The sequence below is a fragment of the Notolepis coatsorum genome (assembly GCF_963971535.1).
Source record: "Notolepis coatsorum genome assembly, chromosome: 19".
NCBI classification, from domain to species: Eukaryota; Metazoa; Chordata; class Actinopteri; order Aulopiformes; family Paralepididae; genus Notolepis; species Notolepis coatsorum.
The window spans coordinates 41,507,017-41,521,657 of NC_140183.1; the positions used below are offsets into that span (position 1 = coordinate 41,507,017).

Here is a 14,641-nt window from a genome sequence, read left to right on the forward strand (position 1 = left end):
GTCTGGTGTCTATGGTTTTGTTTTTATATTTTTGGAAATAAAAGAGGGGAGGGGTGTTAGAATATATTTGCATACATTATTATTCCCCATATTTGTTTGGAGGAGAGGTAAGGTGGTTTTGAACATGCATTTGCAGACATAGCTTATAGGAAAAGTGCAGGACTCCCATAAGTGTCCATTCCCTAAAGAGGCTAGGCTCCGCTACCCACAATTCTTCTTAATAGACATGATAAATGACGGGGAATTGCTTTTAAGGTCAGCTAAATCCGGCGATCGCTCTTCGCAGTTTGGCATGAGACAAATTAGGCCTACTTTCCCCCTCTTCCTCTCCCCACGTCTCCAAGGTATTGGAGAGACACCATCCACACGGATAAGCAAATTAATCACGTTGCTGAGATAAAAGCTGTTTAATCCCTGACACGCACAGTGACAACCTTTTAAACAACTGAGTCGCATGTATAACGGATGCACAAATGCTAAGAATGTGGAAGCTAGCTGAAGAGCTTTATTTTTCTTTCCCCCACGGTGCGTGCAGTAGTGCCACCGTGGGCTATGCATGTGAAAATGTGGTCACCCATCCACCCACTCACTCACTCAGTCACGGATGATCTGGTAGGGACGTTTTGCTGGATGCGTGCGCAGAAAGTGCCATGGGTCTGCACGTTTTCTTTTCGTTTTTCTTTTTATGAATAACCTCAGGAACAATGGTTAGCATTCTTATTTAATAATGACTCCAGTCTCTCGTGTCTGTTTCCACCCAGGCACCTTCATTACATAATTGATCTCCCACTCCCACGTCCCTCGCCCGTTTCCAAGTGGGTTCCCATGGGTCATGCGTGTGTAAAAATTCAATTGTAACTCATGATCCATGGTTTATGCAGTGTGACCCCACTAGCTACATGCTAAAGGCACCATGGTGCTTTGGCTCATTTGCTGCCTGGCTCACGCTCTAATGAATCCACCACCAACATATGGCTTGGTAAGGCAATACCACAGCCAGGGAGGGAGATACTCTATATATACTCTAGTATATATATACTGAATATCCACATATACAGTACTTAATACCCCTTAATTGTGATTGGCACTGTAAAATAGCTCATTTGTGTTATGTCTCAGAAAGTGGATGCTAATGTGCTCATGCTAATACTAACTGACCAAGCAAGGCTGTTGCCCCTTCACTTGCTGCGTTGCATAACACGAGCACAGTGGGGAGAGCGCACTGGGGAGAGCACCCAGGCACATGACTTGGGGGACAGGGCACTGGTGCGTGTCGGTGGTCGGCACAAAATGCGGAGCTCTGTCACCTTGGATCAATCTGAGGAGAGAGAAGGAGGAGGAAGAGACGATGGCAGACAGCCCTCACACTGCCGGCCCTCTCTCTCCCCCTAGAGGCTGTAACGCGGCAGAACACCCTACATTGTACAAGCTAAGAGTGTGAGTGAATGGAGCGCGGATTCCCAACACTGATTCATTGGAGGAGGATGATGACAGAGGATGATAGAATCCTATTTTAACCCCACACTGTGCCTCCCCCACCACCACCCCCACTAGGAAGCAGCAGGCCACAAGTCCAGCATGGTGGGAACAGGATACAGGCAGACTAAAAAAAAAAAAAAAAAGCCTATAGAGTATTTCCTCAGTGACACATTGTAGTCAAACAGAGGACTGGCGTTCCCTGAGGCACCACCTCAGCTCCCCAGGAGGAGATGAGTATTTATTTCTGACTGCCGTCATTCACAAAACAAAGAGGTGACTGAGAGAGAGAGAGAGAGAGAGAGAGAGAGAGAGAGAGAGAGAGAGAGAGAGAGAGAGAGAGAGAGAGAGAGAGAGAGAGAGAGGGAGAGAGAGAGAGAGAGATATGACAAGGAAAGAGGGGGGGTGGATTGAGATGGCAGGGGAGGCTATATGGAGAGAAGGATGGATGAAAAGGAGAGAAGATGAGGGGGTGAGTGTGATGGAGGTCGTATGGCAGAGGGAGGTGCTGGAAGGAGAGCAGCCCAGGAGGGCCACACGCATCAGCGGGGGGGGGACCAGGAACGCTGTCCCGGGCGCGTCTATGCTTTTACCAACGTGTTCGTGTTTCCGGGTTCCCGTTTTGAGAGCGCCTTAGCTTAACCAGTGTAGAAACTTGCGGTCCCACGATTGGCCGTACATGTCACATGACCTGGCCAATCAGAGACGCGGAAACAGGCAGGCCCTCTGATGGTCTTTAGACTTTGAGATGGTGAGGTGGATTAAAGGTAGGCTGATATAGAGATGTGGGAGGGTGGATAGAAAGAGAGAGAGAGAGAGAGAGAGGGAGAGAGAGAGAGAGAGAGAGAGAGAGAGAGAGAGAGAGAGAGAGAGAGAGAGAGAGAGAGAGAGAGAGAGAGAGAGAGGTGATACATTTAATCTCTGCTACGACAACATATGATTGCTCTTTGTCAAGCCACTAAAAGGCATCTGAAACAAATGGAAATCAATTGAGGGAGGTGTGTGAAAGGGAGACAAGGAGAGAGAAGGAGAGAGATATCCAGAGAGGGGAGGGAGAGAGAGAGAAGCTCAACTCTGCGTGAGGTGAGTGACAGGCATGAATATTTAATGCCTCTCATCCTCGGTTGAGGTGACGGCTATCAGCTCGTCAGGCCTGCCTCCGATTCATTCACCAGCCGGCGCCTTATTGGTCCAATTAGACAAGGATAGGCCTTCGATTCATTGACCTGGGCTCCCCTTTTCCACAACCCCCACCCCTCCTCCCCCAAGAGCAGAACAGGCCTCTTATCGGGATCACAAGGCACTCTATTCCTCTAAGTGATGACAATTAGAGATAATATTGGCAGCCATGTGTTCACTCTGTTGTACAGTGCCATCCTGCTGCTATGTCATCTCAAGCTGCCACATAAACACAATTGAATGCTCCGACATCAACATACCTATTGTGGTGTAATGCACTGGGCAAGTGTGGGGATGTAACCTCTGCTGGCTTTATACTGTAGGGCTCAGATCCAATTATGCATCATAAATCTTCATGGCATTGGCTTCAACTGTGCAATCTCCTGTATGAAGAATGCCTGTCGCAAGGCAGTGGTACAAACGCTGTGGAATAGTACCCTCTCCTGGCCTGAACGGCAAGATGGAGCTTTACTGCCAAACATGAACAGGTGATGTAACCAAACGATGTGAGCTTTAGCTAAAACAGTGAAGAATATTGGCGACAAAATGATGACCTACGACGGTCCTAGGACTTGAAGGTCACAAACGTTTCAGACACAATAACCTTGACCACGGACCCTTACACCGAAGCTCCAGAGGCAAGCCTGGGGCAACAGCCACCAAAGACAGTTGTAGCTTACACACTGGATAACTGGCTACCTGACCTCTTTCTGGTAAATACTGTATGAGCATTTCGGAACTGTCACTAGGCTTATAACAATGTCAGGTTGCAACGTTTTACCATAAAAGACATAAAAAGATTAGACATTTTACAGTTCATGCAATGGTGCATAGAGACATCATGGGAGTTGTATTCATTGAGACAGGAGATCTGCCTGACGTAAAGAGTCACCACTGCTTTAGTGCATAATTATGCTTGACAACAGGGGGAGACCTAGCACGGGGAACAATATATTTTTATTCTTATATTGTATTGTTATTATCCTGCCTGTACCCCTCCTCTCCCTCCCCTGTTTTGCTTTGACACCCACGGGGATAAACAAAGATCTATCTCATCTGATCTCATTTGTGGTTCATACTTAACCGTCTGTAGTGTGGTAGTGAAAGGGTTAAGGAGCATTCAGTATCAAGGACTGTTATGGATGTTGATGCAAATGCTGTGCTGTATGTCACGTCATATCAATGGCCCAGTCCAGGGAATTCCTGCAATAAACCTTCTGCAAAAGCACAGTTACTGTAATCCCATTGTATTATGTAAATGTATGACATCATTCACTATAAAAGACAGAAGCAGCATGTGTTAGTGGAGTAAATGGTGTAAAGGGTATGTCATTTTATATATAATAAATGCATTCACTGGAAGACTGAAAATATGGCTTTGGTTTGTAACAGTGCTATGGTTTGTAACAGTGCAGTGGTTTGTAACAGTGCAGTGGTTTGTAGTCCAGTGGTTTGTAACAGTGCAGTGGTTTGTAACAGTGCAGTGGTTTGTAACAGTGCAGTGGTTTGTAACAGTGCAGTGGTTTGTAACAGTGCTGTGGTTTGTAACAGTGCAGTGGTTTGTAACAGTGCAGTGGTTTGTAACAGTGCAGTGGTTTGTAACAGTGCAGTGGTTTGTAACAGTGCAGTGGTTTGTAACAGTGCAGTGGTTTGTAACAGTGCAGTGGTTTGTAACAGTGCAGTGGTTTGTAACAGTGCTGTGGTTTGTAACAGTGCAGTGGTTTGTAACAGTGCTGTGGTTTGTAACAGTGCTGTGGTTTGTAACTGCTGTGGTTTGTAACAGTGCAGTGGTTTGTAACAGTGCTGTGGTTTGTAACAATGTTGTGGTTTGTAACAGTGCTGTGGTTTGTAACAGTGCAGTGGTTTGTAACAGTGCTGTGGTTTGTAACAGTGCAGTGGTTTGTAACAGTGCTGTGGTTTGTAACAGTGCAGTGGTTTGTAACAGTGCAGTGGTTTGTAACAGTGCTGTGGTTTGGCTACCTGGTGGGCGGGGCCAGAGAGCCATCAGGATCATTCAGGACAGCTGGCTTGGGCCTTCCTGTTCTAGGGCTTTAAAATGTTCACCAGTCTCAGTGTGGCTCCTCTCTCCTCTCTCCACTCTCCTCTCTTCCCCCTCCTCTCCTCTCTCTCCTCTCTCCCCTCCCCTCTCTCCTCTCATCTCTCTCCTCTCTTCCCTCATCTCTCTTCTCTCTCCTCTCCTCTCTCTCCTCTCTATCCTCTACTCTCTCTCCTCTCTCCCCTCATCTCTCTCCTCTCTTCCCTCATCTCTCTTCTCTCTCCTCTCCTCTCTCTCCTCTCTATCCTCTCTCCTCCTCTCTCTCCTCTTATACTCTCTATCATCTCTCCTCCTCTCTCTCCTCTCTCCTATCTCTCCTCTCCCCCCTTCTATCTCTCCACTCCAAACACATTTTCCTTGTTTGACTTTTTTGTGTTCTTTATTTTACACCACACAACACCATCTCACCATGCTTTCCATTCACATACACTACTGATTTATTGATGGTCACTTCTCATTGTACTTTTTGTAAATTGTTTTCTTAGTATATCCTTTTTGGTAATATATTCAAGTAAATATTTATCTTATATTGTGTGTGTCTCCAAATGTGTTGTGGCCAAGAGTCATAACAGACACAAATTAGTATTGTATTGGTACATCCCTTGCATTACATTAATCTGATTGCAAAAATCTGTAACTGTAATCCAATACCGTTAGTCATTCTTAAAAAAACAAACAAACAAACCAATTGCGTTACTGGTTACAATTCGAACCATGTAATCAGTTTTCCATCGAAAAAGTACCCCTTCCCTGTGTCGTATATACATCTTCATAAAGACATCCCCCCCTCTTCTAATCCCTACCCCTCCCCTTTGTCCCCTCTCCTGTGCCCCTCTCCCCCCCATTTCGACCCATCAAATGGAGCCCCCCCCCCCCCCTGGTTCACACTATAAAGGGCTCCTCCCGACACTATTCAGTCTTCTCTACCTGGGTAATTTCAGCTGATCACCTGGGGCGAAAGCCTCAGCCATGTATCTAACTATCTTGTATATATTCTATCTATCTGGCTAATAAAGCTTATTAACCGGACCTCAGTTGACTGAGTACGTTATTCATGATATTCACTATATCATACACCCGCCTCAGATGCCCACGGGGATCTCCTGATGTACACAGTACCTCTTCCTGGTCCAACATGTAGAGCTGATTTCCGGATATCACACAGAGACGGGGGTTCCAGCGGTCATGAGACGGGCGCTCGTGTGGTGGGCGGTCGTACAAGGGGTGGTCGTGCAAGGAACGGTCTTGGGAGGGAGCGTGGAAGGAGTGGGCCTGGGAGCGATGGTGCTGATGGTAGGAGGGGGGAACGGCATACCTCGCATCTGGCCACAGGGGGAAGAGAAAAGGAGGAGGAAGAGGAGGAGGTGAAAGAGGCGGGCAGGGAGGAAGGGAAGAGAAAGGAGGAGGGGGGTAGGGAGGAAGGGGAGAGAAAGGAGGAAGAAGAGGAGAGAGGAAGGGAAGATAAAGGAGATGGGGGGTAGGGAGGAAGGGAAGAGAAAGGAGGAAGAGGAGGAGAGAGGGAGGGAAGAGAAAGGAGGAGGGGGGTAGGGAGGAAGGGAAGAGAAAGGAGGGGGGAAGGTTAGTTAGGATCAATGCCAGGAGGGATTTTACTGTTGTGACACATGTCTGACTTCATAACATCAATGTCTTGACTGTTTCAGAATGTCATTAGCAGCCCACTTAAAAGAGGGGTATGTTACACTTATTTCCCCTTGCATATAAAGAGGTGATATAATTAACTTTCCCTTCACACATAACTGATATCATATCAGAGGAAATAATACAAATAAATAAATAGATAAATAAATGAATACAATGGGTAAATGGAAGATTGGGAGGGACTCACACAGCCCATTTCGGAGCTAAACCATAATTTACCCAATTTAGGTCAAAAAGGATATGACACGAGTCATGAACATTGGATCTAAAGCAACCGTCTCTAGGAGCTACACTTTCTGTCATGATTATCATCATCATAATCATCATCCACACAACTTCAACACAGGGACATTTCGATATTTTTTTTGGATTAGCCAGACACTCGATTTACGAGTTTGCCCTTCAGTTAAAAAATATATATATATTTAAATGTTAGTGCTGTCAATCGATTAAAATATTTAATCTGATTAATCGCATGATTGTCCATAGTTAACTCGAGATTAATCACAAATTAATAAAATAAAATGTATCTACCTTAAACGGATATTTTTCAAGTTCCAAGTTTTAATACTCTAATAATAATTTAAAACAATGTATAAAGTGTGCATGAAATAATAGGGGAAAGAAAACGTTAGGAACTTGTTACATTCACCCACACAAGGGCTGAGGACTCACACCCACGCCCCCCTCTCTCTCTCTCTCTCTCTCTCTCTCTCTCTCTCTCTCTCTCTCTCTCTCTCTCACACACACACACTCTACAGCTCTCTTTCTCTCTTGCCCCTTCCTCATCTCTCTCACCCCCCCTCTCTCTCTCTATCTATCTATCTCTCTCACACACACACACACACACACACACACACACACACACACACACACACACACACACACACACACACACACACACACACACACACACACACACACACACACACACACACACTCACACACACACACACACTTTGAGTCAGAAACAAACATAGTATCAATGAGAGTATCAATAATACACCTGAGTGAAGTCTAGTAAAACATAAAAAATAAAATAAAAAATAGTTAATCGTGAGTTAAAAAAAATAGTGGCGTTAATAGAATCGTGCGTTAACACGTTAATACCACGTTAACTTTGACAGCCTTATTAAATGTATTTGTTTATTAGCTTTGTTAGCATTTTTCATTGAAACACACAACTGCACTGCTAACAATGCTAAGAACCTGTTTGTTTGTTTGTTTATTTTAATTTTTAATTTTTTTAAAGATGAATGACAAATGTAAAATGTTCTATGAGAAAGTGTGCAGTCAAATAACCAACTAGAAATGCTAAATGTCAAGGTATCCCTTCAAAACTACAATTTGCATTCGATTATCTCCTGTTGTTCACATAGTGAACTACATCCCACTATCTCCCCCCCCCCCCCCCCCCCCTGCCTCCTCCTCTGACCTCAGCCCATTCTCACAGGCAGCAGAAAAAAAGACACACAGTCCCTCGGACGTGGGGATCCTGAGGCGAAAGGGAAGAGGAGGAGGAGGAGGCAGTGGGATCTACAACAAAACCCACTCGAGTACAGATTCTGGCTTCCGTCACAGAAAATGCTCAGTCACTCAGAAAGAACCAGGGCACTGCTCTTTATCCCCCCCCCCCCCCCCCCCCAATCTTTTATCCTGCTTCTCGATGCTTTCTCCATGGTTCCTACTATCACTCCTTCCTCTACCCCCTCTCTTCCTCACCCCACTCTCTCCATCTCTCCTTTTCTCATCTGTCTTATACTGTATGTTGTTCGCATATTTACCTCCTCTACTGTCACGATTTGTAGTATTATATTTATTTACTTGTTTACTTTATTTATGGTAAGGAAGCAGGAGGCAATACCAGCACTGTTTCTCGCACACCCACTGTTTCTTTAGATCTCAAAACACACAAGCAAATATCTCCAGGCAACTCCCTCACTCTCTCCGTGCCATGCAGCCCGACGTCAGCGTTCACAGATAGTCAGCTTCTCAGAAGCTCCAGTGTCTCGCTGCACACAAGGCTGATGACAAGTTGTCCGCAAAAGGGAGGTGAGCGAGAGTGACATTCAGTGACATCAGTCGCCTCACACCTCCACGCATCAAAGACCATTTTCACACATTATGCAGGTTGTAGTACAAGACTGGTCCACGTACAGTGTCCTGTACACACACACACACACACACACGCACACAAGCACACGCACACACACACACACACACACACACACACACACACACACACACACACACACACACAATACAATACACAGACTTTCTCCACTAAAAATAGCCAGATTCTTAGGAGTGATAGCTCAACAGGTGTTTGATTAGTTCAGAGATTGGGAAACCGACTCTCCGATGTGTAATCCTGCTTTTGGCTGCACTGGAGTGATTTAATACAGTTTTTTCTTTTAATTACAGCCTGGCGCTATATCACGGGCTGCGGTATCAGACTCAGTGCCAGGCTGATGCTCAAGCGATTACAGGAGTAGTGCACTGTACAATATTCTTCAGTTACACTGTATAATATATAGCTTTAAAGGAGCAGTTCAGAGATATCTGCCGTAGAGATGTCTGCCGTCATCCAAATTGTTTTCTTTTTTCTTTATTCAAAAGCAATGTCCCTTTTCAGAAATGATGACCCAGTTACTAAACACAGACCTTGTTGTAGGCAGTTTCATGTAGGAACTATTTTCCACAGAAGTACACCATAATAATGAATGAATGAATAGTTTGTTAGAAAATTGTTCTTACATGAAACTGCTCACGACAAGGTCTGTGTATTATCCTGAGTAACTGGGTCATGATTTCTGGAAATGCAACTCCCTCACTCTCTCCGTGCCATGCAGCCCGACGTCAGCGCCCTCACAGATAGTCAGCTTCTCAGAAGCTCCAGTGTCTCGCTGCACACAAGGCTGATGACAAGTTGTCCGCAAAAGGGAGGTGAGCGAGAGTGACATTCAGTGACACACCTCCATGCATCAAAGACCATTTTCACACATTATGCAGGTTGTAGTACAAGACTGGTCCACGTACAGTGTCCTGTACACACACACACACACACACACACACACACACACACACACACACACGCACACGCACACACACACACAGCACTTAATTTGGCTGCCCTTTACCCAGACAGACCATATTATCAGGTCTAAGTCAAGGCCTCTACAGTTGACTCTTTGCTTTTCCTGTACAGTGACCTTTAACCCTCACCGTAATGTGTCTCGACAGATGCCAGTGTTTGAAGAAAGCAAATAGACTCGGGAGGGGGAGGGGGTGACTGATTGAGGCTCTGCACACGGCCCGTTGCTCATGTACAGCACTCTCCCCTTGACACTGAGCCAGATAGAGAGTCACTCCTGGCCCACAATGCAGTGCAGTGCTACGCCCTGTCACAATTGATTATTTTACCGCGTAAGCAGTTTCTCAAATTCTCACCCTCCTTGACGCCAGTCGAAAGCTACGCCGCCACCTACTCTCCAGAAACAACCAGGGAAAAGCAGGAGAAACAATCAGTCTAATTGTGGGGCTGGAATAACAGCTGACTGCATGTTTTAGAGGTGCTGTTTGAATTATGAATCGAGCCGTTGGAATATTGATGAGTTGCTAAACAGGCTTAGTATGATTTTAAAAGGTATGTATTTGTGTCAACCGAATTCAATTGGTGCACTTATGGAACCAACCATCAGAGTCTTGTGGTCACACACACAGACACACACACAGTCCTCTTGGGGTTGTTCACACATATTCACAAAATATTCGAATGGCATCGTGTCTCTCTCTCTCCCTCTCTCTCTCTCTCTCTCTCTCTCTCTCTCTCTCTCTCTCTCTCTCTCTCTCTCTCTCAGAAAACAAACAACAATGAGCGGCACTCTTTCCTCCCAACCCGCCTGTCCGTTACGTTGTGTTATACAGGAGGGTCTACACAGCATGAATATAAGTATGTAGCGCAGTGAGAAAGAGTTGCTGAGATGTCTCTTTTCTCTGCCTGTCTTCCTCTCACTCTCCCTCTCTCTCTTTTATTCTATCTCTCCTTTCAGTTCACACTGTTGTTCCTTTTCCCCCTGCTCTCTCGCTCTGTCTTTTGGTCTCTCGCTTTCCCTCGCTCCCTCCCTCCCTCCCTCTCTCTCGCTCCCTCGCTCCCTCCCTTTCTCTCGCTCCCTCTCTCTCTCTCTTCCTCTCGCTCCCTCTCTCTCTCTCCCTCCCTCCCTCTCTCCCTCTCTCGCTCCCTCCCTCGCTACCTCTCTCGCTCGCTCCCTCTCTCCCTCTCTCCCTCCCTCGCTCCCTCTCTCTCTCCCTCCCTCTCTCACTCCCTCCCTCTCTTGCCCCCCTCTCTCCCTCTCTCGCTCCCTCCCTCCCTCTCTCCCTCCCTCGCTCCCTCCCTCCCTCTCTCTCTCTCTCTCTCCCTCCCTCTCTCTCAGTGGGATCTTCTCCCATTCCTGCCATCCCAAGCAGTTTCACAAAAGGGGAGCGCCGCGCACCGACCGGATGACTGGTCAGCCGGAGAGTCAACGTTGTCACTACAGGGATCTGACAGGCCTAACGTTGATTTATACACATCGCCGAGCTCCCAAACACGGTGCTAAAAATAAAGCCTGCAATATCCTCACACCCGCCTGGGGTAGATAATGTACTGGCTCCTCACGGGGGGGTAAAGAAGCACCATGCAGTTAAACAGACCATTATCGCCGTGACCTCAATGACACCCGTGTCATTAGCACCTGCTGCCAGCTCATTAACAGATATGCAAACGGCATTATATTGACATGTCAGTTCGCCAAGGATGAATATGTATGTGTTGGCTGGGCGGTCATAAGTAGGCTATGCAGTGTTGTACTTTTGAAAAGTCATGAGTCAGATTTTAAAGATGTCCAGCAGGACGCCGTCCATGTGGGTTGGAAGGTCAGTTGTCACTAGCGCCAGGTCACAGAAGGCCAGAGGTCAGCGCCGGGTCAGAGGGCCAGAGGTCAGCGCCGGGTCAGAGGGCCAGAGGGAGGGAGAAGCTACTTGCTGAGGAGGCAGATGTGTTTCAAAGGCCTCAGTGTCGGGTATGACGTTTTTAATACACTTTCTTACTGCAGGGCTTGATGATCTGTTGCTAAGGTGAGTATAGAACTTTTCTTTTATGCCTGTATGCATAACGATTTACTGGTACATTCTACGAAGGGGAGGTGCTCAATAGTTCCTGTACTGTTATAGAATGCTGTAGTAGTGCTATATAGACAAACCTCAAAAAGTCACAATAAAGTGATCTTTAGTACTTAATACAAAAAGTGTTACAAGAGAAAGATTGGATCCCTGGAGCACTGTCTGAAACTAGGAATAATCTGTTTGGCTGTGGTGCTCTTACCTTCCCACCACCTTTACCATACAAGCATATGAGCAATGTTGGTTCACTTTGTTTAAAAACGACCTGCGTTAAGGTGATCTACAGAACCGACCTGATGTCAGGGTCATCGGTGGGAATGGTTTCTTATTCATTAAAAATAATAAGAATCTATTACAAGTTAAGCCCTATTTGCACATGTCTAGTATGACGTGGGGATCCGTGGCGGCACAGTGGAGTAGTGGTTAACACTGTCGCCTCACAGCTAGAAGGTCCAGGGTTCGATTCCCGCTTGGGGACCAGGTTTCCGCGAACCCAGGTGGGGTATCTCCCGAGCCTTTCTGTGTGGAGTTTGCATGTTCTCCCCGTGCTCGCAAGGGTTTCCCCTCCCAATAAGATAAACCCAATGGAAAAACATGCAGATCGCTAAAGCTGTCGCGTTCCCCGATGAAGACAGACAGGAGCACTTGGATTGTCGCGGCCCCACGCCGACGCCCCTATCTGCTCCCGGCTGCCCTTGGGGGGGAAGGACGACAGGATGGGTCAAGCGCAGAGACTCGATTTCATGTGTGTGTTTTCACATTGCATGTGTGTGTTTCTGTGTGCGCCGCCCATCGCATGTGTGTGTCACTGCATGTTGATTAAAGACTTCTTCAAAAAGTCCAGTTATTATTATATTATTATTATTATTATTATTATTATTATTATTATTATTATTATTATTATTATTATTATTATTATTATTATTATTATTATTATTATTATTATTATTATTATGGTAATAGAAGCGTTTTTACTAAGGTGTCTTGAGATTGAACTTGACAGGTCCATAGTTTTGACTGCGGGTCGTGTGCGTAATGAGACGTTATTGTTTCAAATGGCACCTCAAACTACTTTATAACAATGGAAAATGCACAGCCTGATGCAAAAATGTTATCATGCCGAGTACTTCAATTATTTCCAAAGATAAATCAAATCTATGCCAATCCAGCAGGGGAAAAGAAATGAACTGGATAACACTTACAGTATGTGCTCCTACTTTGGATTTAAACATATTTTTCAAGAAGGAACTGTAGGCCTATCGATCTCCATGTTGAGGGGAAACAGATTGAGTTGGTGTTTGCACTGAAAATGCATTTAAAACATTCCTGTATTGATTTTACTACTACCAAAAACAAATCACGACCCCGAATTACAGAGATGGCGATTCACAGGGGACTAATATTATCAGATGACCTCAGTATTTGGCAAAAATGACAGACGTGGTAAATTCGGACATGATTAACACTTTGACTGCCACTCACGGCTAATCTCGGGTTTACGATAGTTACGTTGCCTCGTAGCCACTCATTTCTCGGAATTTTTTTTATTTTTATTTTTTAGCGATCTGAAATCATATTGCATCACGCGAGCCTACCCTAGCCTACCCAAGGGCCGCCGGCGATCAGATGTGAAAAAAGCGGCCCCTATCGTCTCCCAGATGGTAAATGGAATGGACTCAATGAAAATGGATGGGGGAAAAAAATTTTCCAGTCCACATTTTCCAGTCCACTGATGCAGCCGGGGTTACCAGAGTTCATTCTGGAGCCTCTGAGCCGCGGGGAATCATGTGTTCTACTGTACACACGTTGGATCTATACACTTATGGAATATACCATTTGGATACCATCTGATGTCAGGTAAGGAATCTATGTTTTCAGTGTTAGGATAATCAGACTCGTTTTCATGAAGATATAAGCTGTTTTGTGAAATGTGCTCTATCGGTTTCACTGTAAAATCCATGAGGAAATGAACGGCTATTATCAGCGCGCGTTCGTGCACGTATACTATTGATCATCTAGCGTTTATTTGAAAACGATTCATAAATAGGCTGACAAATATCAACGTTCTGGAATATTCCAGTAAAAGGCGATTATCACAGAATGGACTGTTTTTCACCTGAAAACGGGCGCTTTTCAAAATGCTCTCAAACGGAAATGAAGCGATAAAAAACCAATCTGCCTTGACAGCACTGACTGGAAAATGATTATTTGATAAGCGACGAGCAGATTAGACACATAGCCATAATTTAAAACATAGATTAGGCGATATTAACGTTAACATTGGCGCCGATGGTGGCATTCAAGCACTAAGTCGTGCGCCCCCTGGTGGCACTGAAAGTGTTAAGAGACACTGACGTCCTCCACAATTAGTACAAACTAGTGCAGTGCCCATTCAGCAAACATGGCCATTTGAACGTGTGACCGCTTGGAATGTGTGCCCGCTTGGAAGGTTTGACCGTTTGAAACGGGGGCGATTGCCTGGCTACCAGTATTCGTGCTTGCAGCGTTGTCGGGGGGCTGATTGCATGGCTCCCAGTATTCCTGCTTGCAGCGTTGTTGGGGGGCGTGCCTGATCAGAGCACGTGGCTGTTCAAAGCACGTGCCTGTTCGGGGGGGCTTGGCCCCAGGAAGTGCTGCTTGCAGCGTTCTAGGGAACCGCAGTATAGCTGCTTGCTGTTTCTCAAGAGCTCACACTCCACCCCATGCAAAGGACAGTCACAAAAAGAAAGAAAATCCTTCCTTTATAGTTAGATTACTAGAGGTCCCCAGGTAATACTAGTCACATGCAAATAGGACTTTGGACAATATAGTGTAAAATCCGAAGTTCTGATTTCATACTGTAGGCCTACATACTGTATAGAGCCAATTGTGATTCGACATGGACACAATCAAGAAGAACCATTAATGCCTCTAAGAAACACTGTAATGCTGCAACAATTACCAATGTGTTTTTACACAAATGGCTTAATAAAGGAATCTGAATCTGAATCTGAAGAACCATTCCAAAAATAATAGAACCATTTCCATTTCAACACAGAACCATTTGTGTACTACAGAACCCTTTGGTTCTGTATGGAACTACTGTGTGTAATATGGAATTACCAATAGCTC

At 45.5% G+C, this 14,641-nt stretch overlaps 1 protein-coding gene across 1 annotated transcript in view; it reads right to left on the bottom strand.

Annotated features, from left to right (window-relative positions):
• The window catches only part of syngap1b (synaptic Ras GTPase activating protein 1b), a gene marked incomplete at both ends in the record, with an annotated part of 516,339 nt that overhangs the window by 348,587 nt on the left and 153,111 nt on the right, over positions 1 to 14,641 (bottom strand). Inside the window, one exon of the mRNA XM_084336516.1 lies at positions 5,831 to 6,033. Coding sequence (XP_084192642.1) covers positions 5,831 to 6,033 — 203 coding nt within the window. The remainder of the gene's footprint in view (positions 1 to 5,830; positions 6,034 to 14,641) is intronic.